This window comes from Halichoerus grypus, chromosome 2 (genome assembly GCF_964656455.1).
Source record: "Halichoerus grypus chromosome 2, mHalGry1.hap1.1, whole genome shotgun sequence".
NCBI lineage: Eukaryota > Metazoa > Chordata > Mammalia > Carnivora > Phocidae > Halichoerus > Halichoerus grypus.
This window is the reverse complement of record NC_135713.1, coordinates 177,026,733-177,050,755: the sequence shown is the minus strand read 5'-3', so window position 1 is coordinate 177,050,755 and position 24,023 is coordinate 177,026,733. Positions and strand designations below refer to the sequence as shown.

Genomic DNA, 24,023 nt, shown 5'->3' with positions numbered 1-24,023 from the left:
CTTTACATACCAGGCCCCGGCGCCAAATTGTCTTCACGTGTCTCTGTTTACAGAACATTGGAACTTTGACTACAGCTGGTAAATTCCGGCAAAACAGGAACCTTGCCCGTGTTCACTGCTTTAACTCCAGGGTCTAGAACAGTGTCTGCAACTTAGCAGATGCTTAATATTTGTTACATGAATATTGAACTCTTCCAGGACGATTGTACTTTACTCATTCCCAGCACTTACTATAGTGTTTGATGATCACAAGTGTTTCAGTATTTGTTCAGTGCTCTATTACAGGCTTCCTAGAGGGCAGAGCTTAATTCTGTATATATCCCTTTCCCCAAATCAGGGGAAATAGGAAGTCAGGAGGCTGCATGCAGGTAATACCATGTTTTCCCAAGAGCAGATACCAGATCCAAAGCTTCCATAGAACTGAAAATACTGTATGTGGAAAAGATGGAGAGGATCAGGCCCCAGATCAGAGAGGCAGGATAGATGTCAGTACAACAGGCCCCAGATCAGAGAGGCAGGATAGATGTGGTCAGTACGAAGGAGAGGCCAGGTTGGATTCTAGGCAGAGACCGAACACTGTCATAGGAGAGGAAAGTTTCCCCTACTCCCTCTTTCCTACTAAAAGCCAGAAACCAGCACCTTCCTTCAGCACCCTTTCAAAAGTGGGTCCTAGGATCTTCTTGGTCTCCAGGAGGTGGTAAAGATACAGACAGCGACACCAGAAGGCAGCTATAGATTGGTTAAACTTTATTTCCTCTGAGTCTCTGGGGAGGCAGCAGGGATGTAAGGCGAAGTGGCAGTAGCTGCAGGGGCCTGAGCAGAGCTGGTGCTGGGAGGGGCCGGCATGGGCAGGACGAAGAGGAGATTTAAATATCCAGGATTGAAAGCCAGCTAATGCGTCTCCTTCATCTGTCTTTGGATTTTGTGCAACATCTCCTGCATCCGCCGCAGCTGGAACAGGCACACAGAGCAAAATGGGGCCTTGTAGAGTCCTACAGTGCTAAGGAAGTGCCCCCAAGCTCTGATCCCTTAGCCAGGGCCATGGTAGCCCAGACGTGTAATGGAGACCCTGGGTAGAACAATCAATCCACCAGTCCAGGACCCAGATAGGTACCGGGGCCAGGGATCTTCCTACTCCCAAACCAAGAAATACTGAGGTTTATAATTAAGCAGGGACCCTCCATGCTGTCAATCCCTACCACCCCACACTGCTCTCACCTCCTCATCTTTCTCTCGGATCAGCCTCTCTGTTTCTGGATCTGTCCCTGGTGGGACAGCAGGGATGGGGAAGTCGGTACCACTCTCTCGAGTCAGTTTGCTGAGGGGAAGGGGAAAAGGGGCTTGGTAAGGCTAGGGGGACCCCAGCACCTGCTTGGACTGAGCCCAGGGCCTGTAGAAGAACAAAGGAAGGGCTTGCTCTCACCCAAGGCTGCGCTTGGGATCCCCCCCGCTGCCAGCTCTGTCCTGGCTTGTGGCCATACTTGCGATTCCTTTCTTTCACCACCAGGCGGGTCATGCTCTGGATGCACTGTGCCCGGTAGTTCTCATAATGTGTCTCCCGCGTCACATCCTTCAGGTCCTGCATGTGAGTACGCACCAGCATTGTCCTCAGCTTCACAAAGTCGCAGTGTCCTGGGTTTTCCACTGCATAGCAAGGCTAGGGGTCAGCCAGGAGCATGGGGAGAGCCGCTGAGGGCAAGGAGATGCCCTGGTCACAAGCTCAGTGCTTTACCTTCCACGATGCCCCAGGGATAGAGCCGGCCCCGAACTCGCCGCCCTCTGGCCTCTACCACAGTGTTGCTGCCAATTACAGCAAATGGGATGCTTTCCTGGAAGAAGTTGGGAGGGGCTGTCAATACCCCCCATTCTCACCTGTTCTTTTCCACCTATATCTTTATTTTCTCTGCTTCACTCTAGGAAAACAGGGTCCTTTCCCAGCCCTTAAAAAGAATTCTACTTCCCTCTTCTGCCCCGAAGAAACAAGATGGAAAAGGGATGCCCTGGGGTGGCCCCACCTTTAGGGCTTGGTCCTGTAATTTGAAGTCCTCATCCTCATCAGAGTCGCAGTCTGGGAACTGATAGACCTTGATTCCAAAGCGCTCAATCTCCTCTCGGATCTGGCAAACACATGAGGGGCCCACGGTTCTGGCGACCCCAGCCTTCCCAGAAGCCCACCTGCTCCCCTCCCCCCACCAGCTTCCCTCACTTTGCGTTTCTTGCGCTCCACTTCAGGAGGTGTCAGCGTGTCCGCCTTGGCCAAGATAGGCACGATGTTGACCCGCTGATGCAGGGCCTTCATGAATTCAACATCCAGTGGCCGGAGCCTGGGGAACAGGAATGTGTGACCCTGGGCTAGCAGCAGCCCTGCCCCTGGCGCTCTCGGCCGGCTCCCTTAGCAGCACCTGGTGGGCTCAGGAGCCTCAGGCTCAGACCGTACCCGTGGCCGAAGGGTGAGATGAAGTACAGGCAGCAGTGCACCCTGTTGTCTTGGATGTTCTTGCGGTTCAGGCCACTCTCGTCTCGGAAATACTGCTCAAACTGCTGGTCGATGTATTCTGCCACAGGCTTCCAGCTGGGGCAGGGGACAGACAAGCAGAGAAACTGTGGGGGTGGGGGCTGCCTCGGGAGCTCGGGACCACAGAGTAGCCCACGCCCTGGGCAGTGTCCTCAAGGCTCTGTTATTCCCTGGCTGCCTGCCCACATCTTCAGGGAGGTACCTGGGGGCAACAGGGGTGTATCTCGCCTGTCCCACTAGAAAACCGGATGAAGCACACAGGCGAAGTTCAATAAATACTATTTGAGGAGAGGAAAAGACCAAGGTGACCAAACAAACCAATAAGAATAAGATGCCTGCAGGTTAACGCCACCTGGAAGCCCTCGGTCACGTTCACAGTCAGGTTCATAGTCCAGCCTCCAAACCTTTATTCACGTGCTTCTACCCTCGCCTCCACCTCTCTAAACCCACCCCATACTTCAAGGCTAAGAACTCTCTCTTCCGTGAAGACTCCTTCCAGTGTACACAATGCTCTCCCCTTCTCTCCACCACACAGTGAAATCCTTTATATATATATATACACACACATTCAAGAACTCCAATTTTCAAGTCTTTTGCTCTTCTGTTATTTAGCTTCATCCTCACTGACAGGTGCCCTAATAGGTGGACATATAAGCACCGTCACTTTCATTTCATACAGGAAGGAACTAAATCTACAGCAGCTAAGAGACAATCCAAATCATTTTGGCTAGCAAATTCTCTACCCACACAAGCCCTTGACCTTCTGACTCCTCAGCGTGCTTGCTGCTACGCTGCTTGACCTATTTACTAACTTGAGTTGATTGACACACATGTGAGCGAACTGCTGTCCCTCACCCCCCACCCCCCACCCCCACCCCCACTAGGACCACAAGCCTCTCAGTGACCAGGATGATTCACACTTGTTCTGTATCCCTTAAAATGCCCAGCACTGGCTGGACACCTAGTATATGCTCAATAAATTCCTGCTGGTTGACTAAATAAGCATATGTGCAGGTGCATGGCCTGTGAAAGGCCAAGCAAATGAAATTATTATCATTAGGGAAGGGAAGAGGAGGCAAGTAGACTGATTGAAGGAGGGGATGATACTTGGTACAGTAGGAACAAGGTGCTGGTTGGGGTAGAGGTTCATGGCAAGCCCCAGGTGCTGAGACATATACTTAGCGATGATGACACGGAGGCCACCTCGATCCATCAGGAATATTTCCATCAGGAGACGACGTACCATGTGCCAGCACAGTGCCAGGGCAAGACTATAAGAAGAAATGGCCCTCCCCTCAAGGCTAAGACTCTGCAGTTGAAGATGAATCTGTGTGCTAAGCCAAAACATCACATACAGTAATGATAAAGCATGTCATGGGGACCCAGAGCACAGAAAGGTCTGTAAGGGTCTGATGAGTCTGTGGGGCAATTACCCAGGGTCAGCTTTCTGGAAGGGCCACCTGTGCAGTCAACACAGGGCCCTGATCTCAGAAGGGCGCACCCTTGGTTTGCTTCTCTGCTGTGGCCATCTTGAAATTCGTCATCATTTTCAACAAGGGGCCCCGCACTTCTGTTTAGCACTGGTGCTGCAATTATGATCTTAAAATCCATGAGTGTAATGTAAACAGCTCTTTAGTTTTTAATGCACATTCACATGCATCATTCAGGGTGATTTTCAGATCAACTAGGCAAGGTGGTAAGGGCAGTATGTTTCAGCTAAAGAAACGGGAATGCAGTCATTTGCTCAAGCCCACACAGTTACTAAATGCTGAATCAAGGTCTGAACTCAGTCTAGTGGTCTTACCACCCCTTGCCTGATTTCATCAAGGGCACCACCTCCTCTCCTGTCTTCATCATTCATTCTGCTTCTCATCTACTCACTTGGGTCTGGCCATTATCTAAGCATCCCTTCCAGTTCCTGAAAAAAGAAAGCCAAGGATGATGGCGTGTGTGGCAAAGCCACCTTTTCTTCTAGCCTAGAGGGTGCTTGGAGCTTAAACAAAGTTCAACCCATTTGTCTCCCCTTCGCCTCTTCTTTCTCCTCCTCACCCCTTCCTCAAGGAACTCTCATCCCTTTAATAAAAGTGGTTTGTGGCACCTAAAATGTGGCTGGTGAAAGAAAAGGAAGAAGGGAGGGGGATGTTTATTGAGCAACTACTAGATGTCAGGCCCTGTGCTACATGTTTTCACATGGGTTTGTTTTTTTGATACTTTCTTCTCTTGCGTCTTCGCCCCCATTATAGAAGTATAGGTCGGAGTCAGAAAAGACGTTAAAGAGCATCTATTCCAACCGTCTCCCTCTCATTTCACAGGAGGAGACAGCTGCCCAGTAAGGGGCGGTGGTGTGCTCGAGGCCACAAACTTTCCTCCTGAGAACTGTGGTTACGTCTGTGCCTGTGGGTGCGCGCGCGCGTGTGTGTGTGTGTGTGTGTGTGTAACGGGAAGCGGGCAGCTGGGCTGTGCTTGGTCAAACATACCACTCTGTGTTGTTGACTGCGTCCCCAAAACCCGGTGTGTCCACAATGGTGAGCCGCAGCCTCACACCCTTCTCTTCTATGTCCACTGCGTGTTTAGTGATCTCCACCGTTTGCATGATCCGCTCTGGAGAAGGGGGAAACTGAGGCCAGGGCAAGGGCAAGGACCTGCGCAGTCAGGACAAACTGCCCACCCCAACCAGCTCTGCTGCCCAGACTGCCTCATCCACACTGCCCCCCTTCCCACCCCAGGCTGCCTGGGGGCCTGTTCTCTGGGAACCAGCAAGGAGCACATTTCCCAACACAGGAAATGCCGGTGGCTGTTGGCTCTGGCCCCAGCCTCTTCTCTGCTCCCGGCTCTTTTCTTGGATTCCTGGAATCCTTTGGGGGTCAGAGACTCACTCAGAGAGCAGGATTCTGGTCCCTGCCCTGCTTCGGCACCCAAATCTTTAGGGAGCTGGCTGGTGGACTGCCAGGCTAGATAGGCCTATGGAGAGATGCCGTCAATCCCTCTAGGAAGCCATGGTTTCCTGCCTGCTGGGGAAGGCCCCAGGCCCCAGGCTCAGGCGTGGGTTTGATTTCCCAAGTCAAGTCTGCATGCCTGTCTTCACACCCGTCTCCTTTCCTTACCTTCAGCACTGAGGAGTTTCCGGTCCCGGTACAGATCAGTGAGGAAGAGGCTATTGACAAGAGTGGATTTCCCCAAGCCAGACTCTCCTGACAGGGAGAGAGGACAGAAGATATGATCAGAAGATATGTAGAAGAGCTGTGACCAAGAGGCAACCCCACTAGAACAAGGTGTAGAGGGAGCTGCTTTCTTATCTAATTGGGAAGAGACATATTGGGAAGGGACATTGAGAAGGTCACAGCACATTAGAGCTTGAAGGAATCAGCGAGAACAGCTTGTCCAGCCTTCTTATTTGAATGAGGCCCAGCGAGGGTAAGAGGTTGCCCAAGGTCACACAGAAAAAGGCAAATATTAGAAAACTGTTGAACAAGTGTTCTTGTACCACTTCAACACCCCCTCGCCCCCCACATACACACTTTTGGCCACCCACAGCTCCTGGTTATTTTGCCAAAAGGCACAGCCACTGGCTGCTTTTTCCTTCCTTACCCACACCCCCTCCCCACATATATACCATCCCCTCCTGCAACACCCCTACCCAGCCCAGCCCTTCCCCTGCTCTACCTGCCACCATGAGGGTAAAGTCAAAGCCCTTCTTCACGGACTTCCGGTGAACTTGATTGGGGAGGGTCGCAAAGCCCACATACTCCTTGTCGTCCTAATGGACAGGAAGGCAGAGTGCATCAGAGCGGGAGGCAGGAGGGGCCCCAGGACCCAACACCAGCCTTCTCCCTCCCTCCTAGGTCTCTGCCCAGCCCTAGAGGAGCATTGTCAGACTCCTTCGAGGCCCTCCTGGGGCCACCAGCTAGGCTCCTGGCCTGCTAATAGTCAGTTTCCAATGCACATGAGCGTCAACGCCACGGAGCCGGGGCTGACACAGGACAGAGAGGCCCCAGCTCATCATGCACGCATGCATGAGTGCACACCTATGCACACACACGCGCACATACACGCACATACACTTGGGATCTCTCTGCTCCCTCCCTGGGTCTTCCTGTACCAGCCCTCTGAAAAACCAAGGCAGGGCTGGAGGCTCTACCTCAGAGGAGTCATAGGGATCAAGCTTGCCCCAGGGGCTGCGGGGCCGGGCTGAGGGGCTGAGAGGGGCCGAGGCGGAGCAGTACTGCTGGCTGTCAGAGGCCTGGGGCCGGGAGGGGGGTCTGAACTCCAGGTCATCCTGGTAGAGGTCTGGTGCCTGGGGCCTTGGCTCCAGGACTTGGGGCCTGGACCCCCAGGTCTTGGCCTCTGGTTGGTGGCAGTTCTCGCTTCCTGGGAAATCCTTCACGAACTTGTTCAGTTCTGCGTCATCCGTGTCCTCCAGGAAGTGCTTGATCTGGGGGTTGGAGGTGGGGTGGGGTGGGCAGGTAGGTGGCACGAAGGGGAGAATGAAAGAGGAAGACCAGAGAAGGTGAGAGGGAGAGAGAGGAAAGCGCTTGTGGTTAGAAGGGAAAGAAACTGCACTAGCAGCCAAGCAGAGGAAGCCCCCTCCCTCATCTGCTCCTGTGCCCCCCCAAGCTGAGACTCCAGGAGGGATCCCAAGATCCAGGAGCAGCCCCAGGCAGCCCCCGAAGTCCTCGCAACTGCTGTTGGGATCTGAGGAGCTCCAGTCCTGATGCTCCCTCTCAACGGGGTGCTCACCGCCCTGCCCTTGCTGGGGGTCCGGCCAAGCCAGGTGCCAGGGACTGCCCTAACGGCCAGCAAGCCAGACTGAATAAGGGGGAGCAATAGAGGCGTGAGAGCTGAGAGGAGGACATGGTTCCGGATTCAAGGAGAGTGCGGGCAGTCAGAGTGGGGCAGGGGCAGGAGGGAAGTAGGGCAGGGTGCAGCGAGCTGCCGGCCCAGGTAAATCAGGGGCCAGCAGGGGCTCTGCGCCAGCCGTCAGTGCAGGTCAGTGAGCTCTAGGACCGAGGGGCAGACTCCGCTGGGGGTGCTCACTGCAAAGAGCTCAGCACAGCTGATGTGACCCCCCCTTATCCAGACCGTGCCACACCGGAACCTGTGCCGAGGCCCCGGACAGAGGATTAAACCTGCCAGTGGATGCTGAGCACGGGGTGGAAGGGAGCCGGGAGGGACCCAGTGAGGGAAGATGGGAGGACTCTAGGCTGCTGACAGCCCCTAACTGGGAGGGACAAATGGGAGGAAGCGCCCATCGGTTGTCTCTCACCCCCTCTGCCTGGGGTAAGCTTCAGCCAGCAGTGCAGGAGGGGATCTGGCCTGAGCCCTGAACTACAGGGGTGGTAGGCAAAGAATGGCCAGCTCCTCTGTAGAGACCTGTTCCCCCCCATCTCCAACTTGGAAGAGAGGCCGCTCCCCCCCACTCCTGCCATCCACTCTAGACCCAAAAACTTCCTCTCTCCTTTGGGAGCCAGCCCCCTTTGTGGAGTGCCTGGCAGTGCTGGGCTCAGCTCTGCCTCACAATACCCACATGCCACCTCCAGACAATGGACAACGGCCGGCTTCAGCGGCTGACTCACTCCCTGGGGATTGGCCAAGCCAGTGGGGGCTATCCCAGACCACGGTGGAGTCCCGGCCCGGGTGAGGGGAGACAAGATGGCCACAGTCTTCTGCAGGTCCCCAGTTTACAGAGGGAAGAACTGAGGGAGGCAGACAGGCACATTGCCAGGTTTATGCCAGAGGGTAGGGACTGAGACAGCAGAAGGCTGCAGGGAAAAGTCCCCTAAGAACTACCTCTAGGCTGTCTCCTCTCACGTCCCCACAACTGCTTGTAGCCACAGTCTCCAGGGCCCGCCTGGACAGAGGGAATGAGAGAGGCCCTTTAGCCTGGAACTGGAACCAGCATGTGGAGGCTTAGTGACCAAAAGAGGCTGTCCTGAAGCAAGCCTAACAGGCTTTTCTCACTGATAGTATTTGTGGGGTTCCAGTGGAGTAACTGTCCATCCTAGTTTGTTTGTTGTCCTAGCATAGTGATTAAGTGTGCCCCTTTTCACTCTCAAAGTGTCCCGGCTTGGAGAATTCATTATATGGCAACAGAGAAGGGATGGGGCTGGGGGTGGGAGGAGGGGTGTAGCAGGTCTTGTTTTCTGGCAGCTAGAGGCTGGGGAATTCCAGGAAATCCTGCCTCTCTGCATAACCCCACAGTGACCCAGCCCTTGGTCCCAGTGAAAGAGAGAAAACTGTGCTCCACCTGGTTTCCCCAAGGGCACTGAGCAGAGGGGCAGCAGTTAAGGGAGAAAGGAAGACACTGATGGGACCCCTACTATCCCCAGTCTTCCAATAGTCACCAGGAACCCAGCATTCCTGGGTTCCCTGCCAGTCTTGGCTGCTCATCAGGGAGGGGCCTACAGGGGCTCTAGACAAGGAGTCAGGACACTAGGGTCTTCACCTCCTATCTCTCCTCCCCCACCCCCAGCACTCACAGTGACCAAATCATTTTTTGACTTTGAGCCCCAATCCCCATCAAGGCAGGGGGGGAGACAGGTCAGGTCCCCCCCATCTCCCAGAATAGCACCTTACCCCAGCTTCAGTCCTGTCCTCAGGGACAGAACTGCCTTGCCATCCCAGTGAACGGTCCATGTCCCACGCTTCGGACACCCTGTCGGCAAGCTCTAGGTCTAATTTTATCTCCCAGGCAAAGTTCCTCGCACACTGAAACAGCCTGGTCTCGATGCTCTTGTAATCCAGCTTCCTGGCTTGCTCCTTTCCCTTTCTCTTTGACCCCCCCTGTCTTTGTCAGGGGCCAAAAAAGCCTGTGGAATGTCGTTCCCCACCCCCTCCTCCTCCCTTTCCCTTGGCTCCCACCCTCCAAGGACAGCTCAGCTGCAGCAGGATCACTCTGTTTCTCTGCAGTCCCCTCCTCCTCTGATTGGCTGTCCCATGACGCCTGCCCGCTGCCTACCCCGGTGGGCACAGCACCAGCCTCCCAAGTCTGTCTGCAGCACAGGCTCTTGATCAACCTGGCCTCTCCTATTAACCCCCAAGGACCCCGAGGCCTGCCAGAGGGTTGTGAGCTGTCCCCAAGGTGACCTGGCCCATCAGTACATGGGGACAGCCACCCAGGAGACTCCACTCCCAAAGAACTCCAATCTCTTTCACCTTAACTCTAAGCAATGCTGAAGTAGGGTGGGAGGTCTTAGAATCCCTTGGAAATATGTTCTCATGGGAAGAGCCCTGCTTTTCTTCCCAAGTGTCCCTTTTTGTTTTCCCAGCAGGGAACCCCACTGTCTTCAGAAATCTGCCCCTGGATTTCCTTGCAGAGTCCCAGCCACACCCTAGGATACCTGACCTGTGACTCATGGGGACCTATATCACTTCCATCACCCCACTGCTTCCAGAGAGTCAGTGGGGATGCTGCTAGCACTGGGTCTCTGAGGGGCATGAGTCTGGGCCAAAGGGAGGCTGGTATCCCAGAGGCTTCAGAGCCAGGAGTTCGGTGAATTAGGTGGGAGACAGACTGAGGGGCCTGGCTGGGAGTGTGCACGTGGAGTCAGAAGACCAGTGTTTCTGGGTTGGCCAAAAACACCCTCTGTGATTTTGAATATTATCTTAATTTCGGGGCCTTAATGTCCAATTGTGAATGGCCCTGTCTCGCTTCCCAGGAAGGCTGGGGAGAGATACCTCAAGCTGTTTTGAACCTGAGGAGAGAAGGTACATTTCAAGTCACAGGATTATTAATAATGTTGGCCGGTCATTCTTTTCCCTTGAAAACTAAAACCCCTTTGGTCTCCTAGGCTGGGGAGCTCTCCCCACTGTATCCACTGACCTCCAAAGTAGCTGGGACACTGATCTCCTTTCAGAGAGGGACCCCTTCCAGAGGAGTCTGGCTTGACATGAACCAGTCAGCCGAAGAACTGGTCCTCAAGGGCCTACAGCTGAGGACTCTGGTGGTGGTGGGGTGTCTTTAATTAGAGAGGAACAGGGTGGCTTCGCCAAGCTGAAAGCACGGAGACCTCAGCTGAACTGGACTTAGTGTGTGGCAGAAAAAACCCCTCTTGGTCCCTGCTGGGCTTGGCACTGGGGACAGTCAGTGCTCCCCCAGGCTTCCATCACTGGAACAATCACTGTGTCCGTACCCATGTGGGGAGAAGCAGGGCAGGGATAAAGACAAGCACCACTTGGCCTCTCCCAGGAAGCCCCCTCTGGGGAAGGTCACAAGGTCACCGAGACTTCCTAGCCAAGGCTTGGGCCTCAGCCTGGACACAGCTTGAAAGACAAAAGCCCAAAATGTTGGCCTTTCCAGACTTGGAAGCTTCTGATTCCAGTGGGCCCAGGAAGTTCCCTTCTGGAGGCTGTCCACAGCCAGCGTCCTGCCCCACAGGCTGGTCACAGATCTCCTCCTTCTGTAACAGCCTGCACCTCCCAGTGCCGAGGGCAAAGGCTGGGGGGCTTCCAAACTGGGAGGAGAGGCTTGCATGGGGCCTGGAGGCCCTGACCCCCCGCATACTGTGTCTGTTGCAGGCTCTGGCAGGGATGGCAGGGGAGCTGGCACCCTTATAGTCAGACATCAAAACTTCCCACCTGGGGGCCCCAGGAGGCTGGCGGGGGTGACTATTTCTCCTCCAGACAGGTGGCAGGAATGAGCTCCCCCACCCCCCACTGCTGCAGAGGGACCTGATTTGGGAGTGGGGGAGTGTAGGATGCAGCAGGAGGAAGCTTCCCCATGGTTCCTGTCTCAGAGGCAGAGGGACAGAGCTGATCCCACGGGTAGGATGGTGGGCTGGGCTTCCCTCTCTCAGGGGTCCCTGGGCAGAGCGCGCAGTGGGAAGAGCCTGGGAGCTGCTCTGTGCCAGGCTGCAGGAAGGAGGGCCCAAGCGTCTCACCATCCCTCCTGGGGAGGCAGGCGGTGTTTGTAGGCCTCCTCTGTGTGTTTTCCAAAGGAAGTTGGTACTGGCCCCTGAACCCAGGGTAGGTGGGTGAGGACGGGTCAGCCGGGTAGCAGCTGACCCAGGCAAGGGCGGGGGACCCTCACCTCCGCCTGTCGCTGACGCGCCCTCCCCAGCCCAACATGCGCGTCTCTGCTGGCGCCCTCCCCCCGCTCCGCTCAGCACCGACCCACCCCTCGGTCCAAAAACACCGGCAGCATCCCGGGGCTCGCGGCCCGCTCCGTCGCTGCTCGGATCAGAGGGAGAAACTTGGAAGCGGCGACACAGAGACATCCACCAGCAGTGCCCGCCTGTGCCCGCAGCCGGAGACAGCGCCTCCCGCCCCGCACAGCCGGGGCTGCTGCGCCGCGGGTCCCCGCGGAGCCGCCGGGAGCAGCGGGCCCTGCGCGCCCCGGCCCTGCCCCGCGCCCGCGCGCCTTACCATGGCTGCAGCCCGGGCCGGGCCAGCTCCGCCTGGACAGCGCCCGAGCGACCCGCGGCCGGAGCTGCGAGCCGACCTCGCCGGACAGCTGGCCCCCGCCCGCCGCCCTGAGTGCGGACCGGCCGGGGGCGGGGCCTGGCGGCGGGGGCGGGGCGAGCCGGCCCTGAGGCGGGGCCTGCCCTCCGAGATCGCGGGCTCCTGCAGGGGTGAGCGCGGCCCGCGGTGGGTGGTGAGTGGTGGGTGGGCCTTGCAGACCGAGACCCCGGGAAGCGCAGGGTGGCCAGAGGCGCTCAGGACAGCGCTGCACTGGTCACCTGGCTCTTCCTTACTCAGCCCCTAAGAGTGGCCTGTTCAGGCAGCACATGACGGTGGGGGCTTGAGCAAATCCCCAGAGAAAAAGGAAGGGTCCACCTGGCATCCCCAGGAGATGTTTTTGGAAGGAGAGGGGGTTGGCGCCACGAGTTGGAAGAGAAACCATTAGTTACCAAAGGTTTGCAGGAAATGAACCCGGCTTATGTCCAAGATAACAGATTGTCCCTACCCAGTCCACACCTCCTAAGGTAGAATGTCGGACGTTCTCTACCTTTACCCAAGCTATGAAGAGGAGACAAGAGGTTCCCTTCCTGCAGGACCCTAGATTAAAGATTAAAGAGGATTTGCTGCATAAATTATCCAGGGATCATCTGCTGGAAAGGTGGAAGGGAAGAGGCCTGGTGGCCTTTATGGGGCAGTAAAGCCTTGTCTGGGGCTGAGGAAAGTGGGAGGGCCTGGGGAGAGGCCCAGCCCAGGCCTGAGCCACTTCTCTGCTGGGCAAGCTGGTGCGATGCTGTGGGGACAGATGCCCCAGCAGCTTTAGAGGCATTAGAGGCTCAGAAGGGTCAGAGCAGCAAAGGAGAAGTAGATGCTTAGAAGGTGGGGAGTTGGTAGGGATTTCCTGAGCTAATACAGGTCTGAGCTGGTCAGGCTTCTGTGGAAGTTTCCAGAAGCATGCCTCTCCCTGACTCCCAAGAGCCTTCCCCCAGGGCAGGCTGACTGGCCTGAATATAATTTAGACAAAACTGAGACCCATGCACAACATGGCTCTCTCTCTTGGTAGAAGGGCCCAAGCCTGCCTACCCTATTTCAGTCTGATCTGTGACCAGTGGTCATGGTTCGGATCAAATTAGAACTTAGTAGAAGGGCCTAGGAATGCAGGTGAGAACCAGCTCAGAAAACATGGCGTGGCTATTGGAGATGTTATTGGATATTTGGCACTGGTGGACTGAAGGATGGAAGGGGGGGTGCCATTGCTTAAAGAAATCAGGGGCATTCATAAGCTAGCGAGTTGAGGAGAAAACTTCCTAGCTGGGTGACCTTGGGCAACTCACTTTACCTCTCTGGACCTCATTTCCCACACCAGAAAATGAAGGGATTAAATTAGGATAGGGACCAGCAGCTTGGCTCGGATAAGAGGGAACCTCTGAAGGTATAGAAAGGTTCCTGGAAAAGGCCTGGGCTAGATCAAGAGATCTGAAGCTGTACTCAGGAAAACAAAGGCATGAAAGAGTTTCTTGAGAGAAAAACCAATGGCTATTGGAAGGCTGCAGAAGTACAAGCAGCTGCCGTCAGACCCGAACATCAGACTCCAGCTACACAAAGCCCCACTGTTGGGAACTAGCTGTAGGCCACTAGTACTCATGTTTGCACTCATAAGACTACCTCTTGGGTGCTTCCACTGGCGTTCTGCACGGCCTGGGCTGGGGGTGCTGGGCCAAGGGGAGAAAGCCTATGTCAAGGAAGACAGGCCCCAGCACAAAAGCCTTGTTTTCCACAATTTTAAGTTCCCTCCTCCCCGCCCCCCCCCCCCACCAGGCCTGGCTGTAGTCCAGGTGTGGACACAGACACATCTCAGAAAGCAGCTCGGCTAGCTCATCCTCAGCTGCGGCTGGAATCCCAGCTCTGCCCTGGCACCTGCTGCCCTGTGTGTCCTGAGGCACATTGGTGCCAGCTTGTTTGAGGGGAGTGAGCCCCTAGAAGAAGCCTGGGACTGTGGACCTCATCTCTAAGCCAAGACTCCTAAGGTCTTGATATTCACAGTGCCTTTGTAATCACTCCGTCAGATGCCCAACAGGAAGCATGCTGGGCGAAATAAAAGCTAAAGGCAGACTTTGAGCCATTCCGCCCACGAAAACCTCGAGTGCTGACCCTGCCGCACTCTGGGTTTCTGAGAGAACTTGGCCTAGGTTTAGGACCCCATGCCAGCTTTGGTGATCATCTCACTGCCTGAATGTCTCTTCCCCTCCCTAGGCCTCTGTTTCTCCATTGAAAGATAGGACTGGACTCCCCACAACTCCAGCGCTTGTGCTCTGGGTCGGGGCAGGTGGAGGCTCACACCTGGGCGGAAGCAGGGCCGAGATAAGGCAGCCCAGGTAGGAGTCACTGACCACTGAGTGCTCCTCCCCACCTCCAGTTAGCACGCGGCCTGGCCAGCCTTGCCTCAGTGCCCCTCAGCTCCTGGAGCGCTGACTCTTCCTTAAAATTCAGTATCCCACCAGGAATTGATATCCTTGACGAGAGTAGAATTTCCCAGGCACTGCTGGAGTGGGGGTATTCAGGCCAAGGCTCTGGGGAGTGGACACTTTGTTTGGCACAAAGCCTGACTCTCCTGAGAAACTCAGATCAGCGCACACCTTCAGCCTGCTGGCCAGGGCTCCCTCTGCTTAGGTCAGGCCAATGGGGTCTGTGTGAAAAAACTCCTGGCCCCCTCCATTGGATCTTTCCTGCCTACCCACGGGTGAAGGTTGTGGGGCACCAAATTAAACAAGGATGCTGCACGTGGGCCAAGCTAAAGGCCCAGGTTCAAAAGCCAAGAATAAATAGTGATTACCACAGGATTTCAGATCTGTATGACTAGCAGAGGCCACTCTTGCCTCTGGGTAGCAGAGTTTCTCTTAAGTGGTACAAGAACTAATTGTATCTCCCTTCCCCCAGAGGTGATGAGTCACTGATGACACAGACAGAGGGCCCTAGTGGGGCCAAAGAGCTAGCACTGGGTTGTGTCTTTCAAGGAAACCTTAGCCAGTCTGTCCAGAAAGGTCTGTGGTGAGAAATCAAAATACCCCAAGCCCCTCCCCTGCTCTTGCTGTTCCCCAGTGTCCCAGGATCCTGGGGCAGGCCAGAAATGTGAGTGGCAAGGCCAGGGAGCACTGTGTTTCCTGGCACCTGCTCTATGGCTATGGTGAGGGGCAGTTCTGGAGCCAGCAGAGGGCTAGAGGCCAGCCAGAGGGCCTTTCCAGCACCTTCTCTGCAGTAGGGCAGGGACAGGAGCTGAGAGATGGAAGGGACTTACATCTGCACAGGAATGTGACCCCCTTCAAGGGCCCCCACCTCACCTCCCAGCTTCTTCTTGAATATCTTCCATGGCTAAAAACTCACTGACTCTACCGCCCTTCAATCTTTGGGCAGTAATTTACCAAAGGTCTTCATCATATGGAGTCAAAATTTGTGTCTACCTGGACTTCACCCTCCAAGTGCCTCTATGCTAGAAGCTTTGCTAACTCATTTCACTGGACTTTGTTTTGTTCTTCAATGTCCACACCCTTTCAAGTGACACATCTGTGTACTTATCTCTCCCAAACTAACCACAGCCCCTCAAGGACAGGGAATATGTCTTCTATTTTAACCTCTACTCATTTCAGTTCAGTGAACATGTGATGTAATGTCTTCCTGGATGACCAGGCCTCTACCCCCAGGAGGTGTCTGATCAATATGAATTGACTGAAAGGATTCATTGATCAGTTTTCCACTCTGATTTTTGGAGCACAGACAAGCCTTGAGGCTCTGGGCTTCACTGACCCAGAATTTGCCCTTCATTCTGGCAGCTTACCAGCTCATACTCACCTCCCACCCTCATAGTTCACATGCAAAGACATAAATGTTACCCTCCCTAAAGCCTTTCCCTTCATAATCTGTGATATCTGAAGGTACTGCTGAAATATTGAGAAGTTACTTTCCAGGAAGATGTGGCTATGGAAGAAGGGTTTCTACACCGTGTGTGAATCCCTAGGGCAGGATGCTCCCTAAAGTGCTCTTGGTTTTGAGGAGCCAGCTCTGAGCCTCAGTTTCTCCATCCATGAAATCGGGAGAAAAAGTCCACCTCATGAGGTTGCTGTAAAGCTTCACTAAGGTAACACGCTTAGAATGGTGTAGCCACTGAAATGAGAGATGGTTATTATCTCAGCTAACGAGAAAATTATCAACACCAAATCAGCAACTGTCAGCTGTCATAATGTCAAATGCATTCTCTCCAAAAAATGAGGAATGTGCATGTGTAATGGGTGTCGAGGGACGAGAGAAGAGCCTGAGACTAAAATGACGTCGGAGCGCCCACACTGCCACCAGCTGCAGTCAGCCTGTCCAGCTAAACAGCGCTCCCGTCTCTAGAAAGCAGGTCTTGGTTTCAGACTTACTGAGCCGAATTCCCAAGCGCAGCCATTGTGGAGACTCCCGGAGCGACATGACTTTGCTTGTGGTGGGCGTGCCAAGAAAGTGACTCCGGCCAGTGCTGCCCTCCCACCTTCAGGGCCAGAGCCTGAGCTTCTCTCAGGAACTGCCTCACATTCTGTGCCCCTCCTCCAGGCGATCCTTCAGCCCCCACAGTGCAGCTGTCACTCGCCTCTGCGCTCATGGCAGCTGAGCAGAGGAGGGGAGAGGGACATGGCCATCTCTTGTCACTCAGGATAACCTTCCTGTGGCTGAGCAGCTGTCAGGGTGGCTTCTGTGGTAAGATTTTCTTCCTCACCCAAGGATGCTCCCTGCCTGCTGAAGCCAAGCTCCCTCATCTACCCAGGCCTGCTATTGCTCGTCTTACTTGAAAAACCCACCATCTCAAACACCACCAAGCTACTCTGACAGCAAGATACAATGTCCGAGATGGGTTCCAAGAGGGAACCAAGGGGCTTCAGGAAATACACCAGAGAGTCCAAAATAACATGTGGCAGATTCTTCCCCATGTGGGATCATTCTGAGAAGAACAAAAAACCAAGGGATTCTCGTCTCAGTTCCACCATCAAGCCCAAGGGAGAGGCATAGGATTTTCCTGCCCCCATTTCATAGGCAGAGGGACAACCTGCTCAGGTCTCACAGTGCAGGCAGGATGTCATCCCCCTGCCCTGTGTTTCCGGGGGCTCCTGCTGACATACACTGCACCTTGGCCTGTCCTAGGGTCACCATTTGTCCTAATTTGCCCAGGACTGGTAGGGGTCCCAGAACACAGGATGCTAAACCAGGAATATCCCAGGCAAACCCTGATGAGTTGGTCAACCTAGGTTGTCCCCCAAAATAGCAAGTGTGGGTCAGAGGTTACCAGCCTCCCATCCAGCTCTGGACTTCGCTGCCCATGGTAGCTGGAAATGAACAAGGCACCATCTGACAGGAAAAGCAGCTGGGTGGCAGGGGTCAGGCTGCTATGAAAAGCCCCCCGAGGTGCCCTGCCCCATTTTCAGCATCTCTGCTCCATTCTTTCAATTCCCTCTCTTCTCAGCTACAATGTAGCCTCTGTACAAAGCAAGAGAAAATGAGAGCAGTGGGAAAGATGGTTCAAGGCTTCCTTTCAGACAGCCCACCTCCTGGGATTCTGTTAACATCCCCATGAACACAGAGCATCCCTGCATTCCTCCTGGACTCTGGATTTTTCTGTTGAGGAGTCTACCTGAGCAAAACTTCCCCAAGCCTCAGTGCCAACATGAGGCTGGCCATACCATCCCCAGGGGCCAAATGACATGTCACTTTAAAAACACCAGTCTGCTTTAGGTATCACTGAGATGGCCTCCCCTGGTTCCTGGCCTGCTTTCCAGAGTTGGTTTCTTGCATAATTGATAGAGATAGAAAGGAGTAAACCACCTTGTCTGCTGACAGCCTGAGAAGTCATTTTCAAGGGCAATTAGGTTAGGTGCCTTGAGGACAAGGATCTTGGGGCCAAGGCAGCCCCATCCATCAGGGGCATTGCAGCCCTTCCCATCAAGAGCTGCTTTATTCCAAGGAATTCCCCGGGGCTGTGTGAGAAGACAGCCCCAGCTGACCCCATAGGGGACCTTCCTGTTGAGCTTCTGCTAGTTCTGATACCAAAAACAAAACCATTAGGAATGCTTCCCTCAGTCCAGCATAACCTTCTCTGGGGAGATTCCAGCCCCTAATGTACCAATCCAAGGATGAGAAGCATCTGTAAGACCTGCTCCTTAGACAAAAGGGCCTTGAGGAGTCACTTGGGAGGAGACTGACACTTAAGAGAGAAATGGTAGAATCAGGCTCTGTCCCCAGCTGTGGACCCAGAAGGGCTTGTGAAGCTCAACAACAAACATGCTGCCGTCCTCAAGCCAGGAGCTGTGGCTGGCCACCAGAGAATTCCTGCGAGGAAAGGAATCTGGACCAGACTCTACAGTCAACCATTCCCGGATCAGAAGCACCCCAGGCCTTGGACACAGGCACCACAGATTCTCTATTGTGGGACAGCCTGTGGGCCATGCAGCCTGGAAGACGGGCTGGCGAAGGCCTAGCACTCTCACGCTTTGTGAGGAGGCCCTGGCCCTCCTCCATGCCACCCCACTTCCAAAGAGCCAGAGAAGACCAGCAGGCCCAGCTAGTCTCTCCCCAGCTTCTCTTCCCAGCTTCTGGGGAGCAGCCCTGCTATTGAACAGGGCTGGAGAGCTGCAATTATCGAGACAGGATAAGAGCTATTTTGGGAAAAAGCCGTCCTGCTGCCAAGGCTTTTGACTCCCTAAACTAAAACAAGATGCACCAAGAAAGGGGGTGAAGGTGGGGGAGAACAGGGAGGAACTTGCTCAGTCAAAACTATCATATCCTGACTGAGGGAAAACACTAACCCCTTCCCAAAGGTATGTAAGTGCATCAAAGGAGTGAGTGAGAGGCTAGCTATTAAGATAGGAGGGTGTAACTTGACCCCCCCCACCACACACACATATGCCCTGATGACTCCCTTTCCCCTAAGATCCTGCAAGAGCACATATTCAGTCTGCTGTGTTTATTTGGACATTTGAGCGCAAACTATTTCATATTGTTGTTTAAATGTTTCCTGCCCGTGTCTTATCTCCCCAACCAGATGGTAAGTTTCTCATGGCCAAAGAATGCGTGTGCTCTGAGGTTTCAATGCTTCCCCCCGCCAAGTAGTGCCTAGCAGAGTGCTGGGCATCTGAATAAAGTTGTTTGTGGAAGGAAAGGATAGAGGGAGGAAGGAAGGAAGAGAGGAGGGGAAGAGGGAGAAAAGGATTTAGAGTCTTGCTTAGAGGTAATCTCTAGAAGTGGCTGTTCCCACCCGCAGTGGAGCTCAGAGCACGGGGCTGAATAGGAAGCCACGGCAGAAAGGGTGGCAGCCACATTTCTGGCACCCCCTGCCCCCCGCCTTCAGCTGTTTCCTTATCTGAGCTCAGGCTGTCCTGCCCCACCTTCCTTGTTTGTTTTCCATCTGTAATTAACTGTCCATCCTGGGCAAGCCCATGGATGGGGCCCATTAGAAGCCATGCTAGGCTTTGGGTAAGGAAGAGATAGGGCGAGAGAAAGAATGGAGGCAGGAAAAGCTCAGACTATCTTATCAAACATGGACCAAGAAGAACTAAAGTACTTAGAGGAACAATGCACTATGAAATCAGGACACTCTTTGCCAAATTCAGGACACAGGGCTGCTGAGAGCAGAGTTTACCTTGTGCCTTTCCAAGTTGAGGACTCAAATAGTGTGTAACCCAGAAAAGTGTTCCCTTTCTGGAGTGCCCTAGGCTGGAGAGAGGAGAGCCAAGTGGAGACTGATCCAATGTATGGCTTCCCAGACAGCTTTCCCACAGAGCACTTGGCAGGATTTCTCATCTCTCCAGGGCTGCAACCAGCTCATATAGGGCCTTTGTGCAAATCTCCCTCTGGGGAGATGCAGCCCCACAGGTGCACAGCGTGGCAAGTGGAACGCAGGCTAGATTTCAGCCCCCACTTGCCCTGTTAGGTGCCCTTGTGCAGTGAACAACTTGCCCAGCCATAGGGAGCAGTTCTGTCTGTCTCCCTCCATTCCTATTTCCATGAGAGGTTAAGAGAGAGACTTGGATAAGGGGGAGCACAGGAAGACTGGAAGTAACTTCCCAGGGGTATTCTTACCTCCTCATCTGTCATAATGGAGAAGTAGAAGTCGGGCATTCCCAGGGGGGCAGCAAATGGAATTCAAAGAGTACCAACAGGAGGGGAAAAAGAGAATTTTACTAAAGATGTTCAGTGGACTTGGGCATAACCTGGCCCAGCATCCTTCCTAGTGCAAGTGGCCCAAATAGCAACAGCTAGCATTTACTGAGGGCTCACTGTTGCCAGGCCCCATGCTAAGTGCTGTACATGTAGTAGCTTGGTCAGTCCTTATAAGGACACTAAGAGGTTGCCATTGTTCTCATTAATAGGGAAACTAATGATTGGAAAGATAAAATAACTTATCCAAGGTCACCGTGAGAAAATAGACAGGGCTCAAACCCAATACTATAACTCCAGAGTCCATGCTCTACTAAACCTCAACTTTATAGAGCTTTGCTCCCTCTGAGGGGCAGGGATGCCCTTCTCTGCTCTTTGCTGCCCATCACTCGGAGGGCTTATGCTGGGTGGGACTGGATTGCGTTCCCAGGGCTCTCTCCTCCCCAGGAACTTCCTCATCCAGAGCCCTGGCCTCCCTCATGCTCACAGACTAAAGCATATTTTGGGCTACAACATTCAAAGCAGGAACTCCTTGCTACTAAGATTCACTAAATGAGGGTTGGTCCCCACCTTCCCTCCCACCAGAGAGGTCAACGGAACAAAGTGGGAGGGGGGTATCTGAAGACACTTCTCTTAAGGATTCTAGAACTGGCTGGCTAAGTTGGTAGAGCATGTGACTCTTGGTCTCAGGGTTGTGAGTTTGAGCTCCATGTTGGGTGTAGAGATTACTTAAAAATAAAATCTTAAAAAAAATTAAAAAGGATTCTAGAGTTGGCTATAGGACCCACTGATGGCCACAAGGTAGAGGCCTGACATCCCTGGAGATCCTGCTGGGTAGCAGCCAATGCCTCCCAGGTCTAGCTATGGGGGCTTGAGGAGAGTTCTGAAGAACTAGAGAGACACAAGAGGAGACCCATCAACCTGAATTAGTGTGGGGTTAGCCCTGAGGAAGACTGTGAAACAGATAGTTTGTCTTAGTGACTTGTTTTTTGGTTTTTTAAAAAATCACATGAAAGGTAAGTCCAGCTAAACTAAAAAGCATGGGCTTAAATTGTTTTCCATTCCAGAAGTGACTACTTCCCATTGAAAGGAGGCCCTTGAAAATGAAAAAGGTTCCAATTCCCAAAGGAATGACTCTTAACGGTGGAATTATAGACAAGATAAGAAGTTCCCCTGCTCCTTTAAGTCAAACCCCCAGTACGTACGGTCCTGATAGACCTAGCTCTATAGATACATAGAGGTCACCCTCCCACCTGTCCTCCTGCCTCCCAGACCCCTACAATGGATCCATAGGAGGGAAAAGCACAGACCTTTTAGCCACCAGATGACACGATTGTGCATTTCCTCAGAGACATCTGAAAGTAACAGAGATTGTTGCTTTTTTTCACTCTGTGGGATGTACGTCCCTCCCCCCACTACTTAACATCTCCCTTTCTAGCTCCACATTTCTCCCCCCAAAGGTGCCCTCAGCCCTTGATTCTCTCCAAGAAGCCCCTGCAGACTAGGACTAAACTCCCCCCTCCCTTTTCTCCACCCTCTTTGTGCCACTATTAATGCCTTTCCCCTCTTTGAAGTCTGGGTCCTAGCATATCTATGCCCCACCTTCTCCACTTTGTTGTCAGAATATTTGCCTGAGAACCTTATTTTCTTTACTAGTCCTTACCAGCCCTCACCCAGCTCAGTTCTTCATCTCCATTCTTGGGAAGCACTTCCCACCCTGCAAACCACTCTCTACTATCTTCCATTGAAAGGTTAAGGAGGGTTGCCTGGAAGAGTCAATGCCTGACGCTGGCCCAAGCACTGTCACCAAAGTCATTAGCTTGGAGCTCAGAGAAGCTGGCAGGGAAGGAATGGAGCAATGGGCTCAAGGATGGGACTAACTTTAGCACTGGCAGGAGGGCAGCTCTGAGGCCCAGATTGAAGAAGGGGGGCCTTTCCTGCCCACCCCAATGTCCCACCTCACTAAATCGGGACGGCACCTGGGCAGTCTGCTTCTTCACATACCCAAGAAGAAAGCACTAAACCTTTGAATGGGTTGTTTGGAGGAGCACTTGAGGGCCTGTGGCACTTTGCTCAATGGTGCCTGGTTTGGAGACTCCTTTGGTAATGCTAGTGGTGGTGGTGTTGCTGGTGGTGGTGGTGGTGATGGACTTGCCTTCTCTCTCTGGAACATCATTTCCTCACAGGAAGGACTTGAGTCCATTTCAAAAAAGGACAATAAAGGATCTGGGGGAGGAGGGGACTTAGACTCAGAATCAGGTGTTGTCGGCCGGCTTTGGGGTGTTTCAACTTCAGGATTGAGTAAGGTCCACCATGAGGAATCAGGCCCATACCTAGGTAAGGACCGAGGGGGTAAAGGCCGAGGGGTCAGTTCCAGTTCTGCGTGGACAGAGTGCTTTCGGGAGGGTCCTGGGGACATGCAGAGGCTTTCTGAAGGCCTTTGGGTGTGCTGCTTATAGCTGTGCTCTGGAGTGACAAACACTGGTTTTGGGGGGCTCTCAGACACTACTCGAGATGTCACCTGGGATGCTGAATGTAGTAACTGTCCCTCTGGGGAGATGGTGACCCTGCGGCCAACCTCGCTGTCTCCTCTGGTTGAGGACCTCAGGTTGGACTCTACTTCTGATGATATTAAGACCTTTGGGGAGGGCTTGATGTCAGCGTAGACAGAATGCTTGCGGATAGACTCAGGATCTGGACGTATAGAAACTCGGTGTCCACCATCCAAATCCTTAAGGACAGAGAGTCTGAGGGATGATTCCATGTTCATATTCCTATGCAAAGCCTTGGGTTCTGTAAAGATTGAGCTGAGACGATTCATTTCAAACTCTTGGCCGGGGATCCTTCTCTGGGCTGTCCGAGAGTCTGCATTGACACGGCCACTGCTGTGTTCTGGGCTAGAGGGTCTCCTTGAAGATCTGATACCAGTAGCAGTCAAACCCTTTCGGATGAGCTCAGTTTGGACTGCTTCATCCTTTGGGCAAACTAAAATCCTACGGGGAACTCTGACCCCTTGTGGGTACTGGACCTTGGAGGGTGGGTCTTCTTCTTGTAAGATCTGTACGTTATCCTTCTGGTCTACAAAACTCAACCGGCGAGAGGATTTGGCATCTGGGATTAGTGAGTAGCGATTACTCATGTCATGCCCTGGCTTGCTCTCACCACCTCTTCGTGTTGATTCCTCTCTGGATGGACTAACGTTCCGCTGCATCTGGACAGCCTGGGAAGCTGTCTGACTCTGCTGGCTCTTTCGATGAAGAGAGTGATGGCGGTATGTTTCTGATTTTGATCGAGTCTCATTTCCTGGAGGGACGGGTGTTCCAGCAAGGCCAGGCCCTGACTGGGGGGAGCTAGATCGAGCACAGTCTGATGTTGAATAGAGAGTGGTGAGATGCCCAGCTTCTGATCTTCGATGTGGCAAAGGGCTTACGGGGGCTGCAGCACTTCGTGAGCTCGAGGCAAGAATGTACCCTGGTCCCCGCTGAGGAATTGTGTTAGTATCCTCAGACCCTTTTGGTGCTGAAACTGCTACCTTGGACCCAGTTTTATTAGTCTTGACCATCCGATACACTGAGCTCCTCTGGGTAGATCCCATATTTTACTGGCTGGCTTGTATCAAGGGTCTTAATGAAGTCTGGAAATTTACCCTCAGTTTTAAACACTGCTGTTATTGCACTCCCGCCAAAGTGGCTGTTATTCTAAGAGTCTCATATAGTCCCCTTAGCTACCTGCCTGGTGATGTCATAAAGGAAGGAGCTTCCTACTAAACATCCTGGCATACAGCCACAATTTGTTTTTAAGTAGACTCCATGCCCGATGTGGGGTTAGAAGTCATGACCTTGAGATCAAGAGTCGCGTGGTCTACCGACTGAGTCAACCAGATGTCCCTTCAGCAACAATCCTTCAGAGAATCTCAAGCAGTAACTGCAAGGAAACT

At 53.5% G+C, this 24,023-nt stretch overlaps 1 protein-coding gene across 5 annotated transcripts; it reads right to left on the bottom strand.

Annotated features, from left to right (window-relative positions):
- Nucleotides 1-732: 732 nt before the first annotated feature.
- On the bottom strand, nt 733-23,648 carry SEPTIN4 (septin 4). Of its 5 annotated transcripts, XM_036082740.2 has the most exons (14): nt 22,091-23,648; nt 21,397-21,441; nt 20,009-20,016; nt 6,654-6,947; nt 6,179-6,272; nt 5,620-5,706; nt 4,993-5,116; nt 2,438-2,572; nt 2,207-2,324; nt 2,016-2,117; nt 1,733-1,829; nt 1,482-1,644; nt 1,219-1,318; nt 733-951 (listed from the first exon to the last, which is right to left on the bottom strand). In XM_036082740.2, exons 1-14 carry the CDS (start codon nt 23,646-23,648, stop codon nt 892-894), a joined length of 2,985 nt encoding a protein of 994 aa, XP_035938633.2. In that variant the 3' UTR covers nt 733-891. The 5 variants fall into 5 exon arrangements, with proteins under 5 accessions (XP_035938633.2, XP_035938636.1, XP_035938634.1 ...); XM_036082743.2 differs by lacking the exons at nt 20,009-20,016; nt 21,397-21,441; nt 22,091-23,648 and adding an exon at nt 11,876-12,017; XM_036082741.2 differs by lacking the exons at nt 20,009-20,016; nt 21,397-21,441; nt 22,091-23,648 and adding an exon at nt 9,089-9,264.
- Nucleotides 23,649-24,023: the final 375 nt, after the last annotated feature.

What these genes read in the sequence shown, in the direction of transcription:
- SEPTIN4 (XM_036082740.2), bottom strand. Translation starts at nt 23,648, where the DNA reads ATGGTCAAGACTAATAAAACTGGGTCCAAGGTAGCAGTTTCAGCACCA. An exon ending in TGGAGCGCAAGAAACGCAAA is followed by an intron (nt 2,118 to 2,206) that starts GTGAGGGAAGCT and finishes TGTGTTTGCCAG; the next exon opens with ATCCGAGAGGAGATTGAGCG. An exon ending in GTGAAAGAAAGGAATCGCAA is followed by an intron (nt 1,319 to 1,481) that starts GTATGGCCACAA and finishes CCTTCCCCTCAG; the next exon opens with CAAACTGACTCGAGAGAGTG.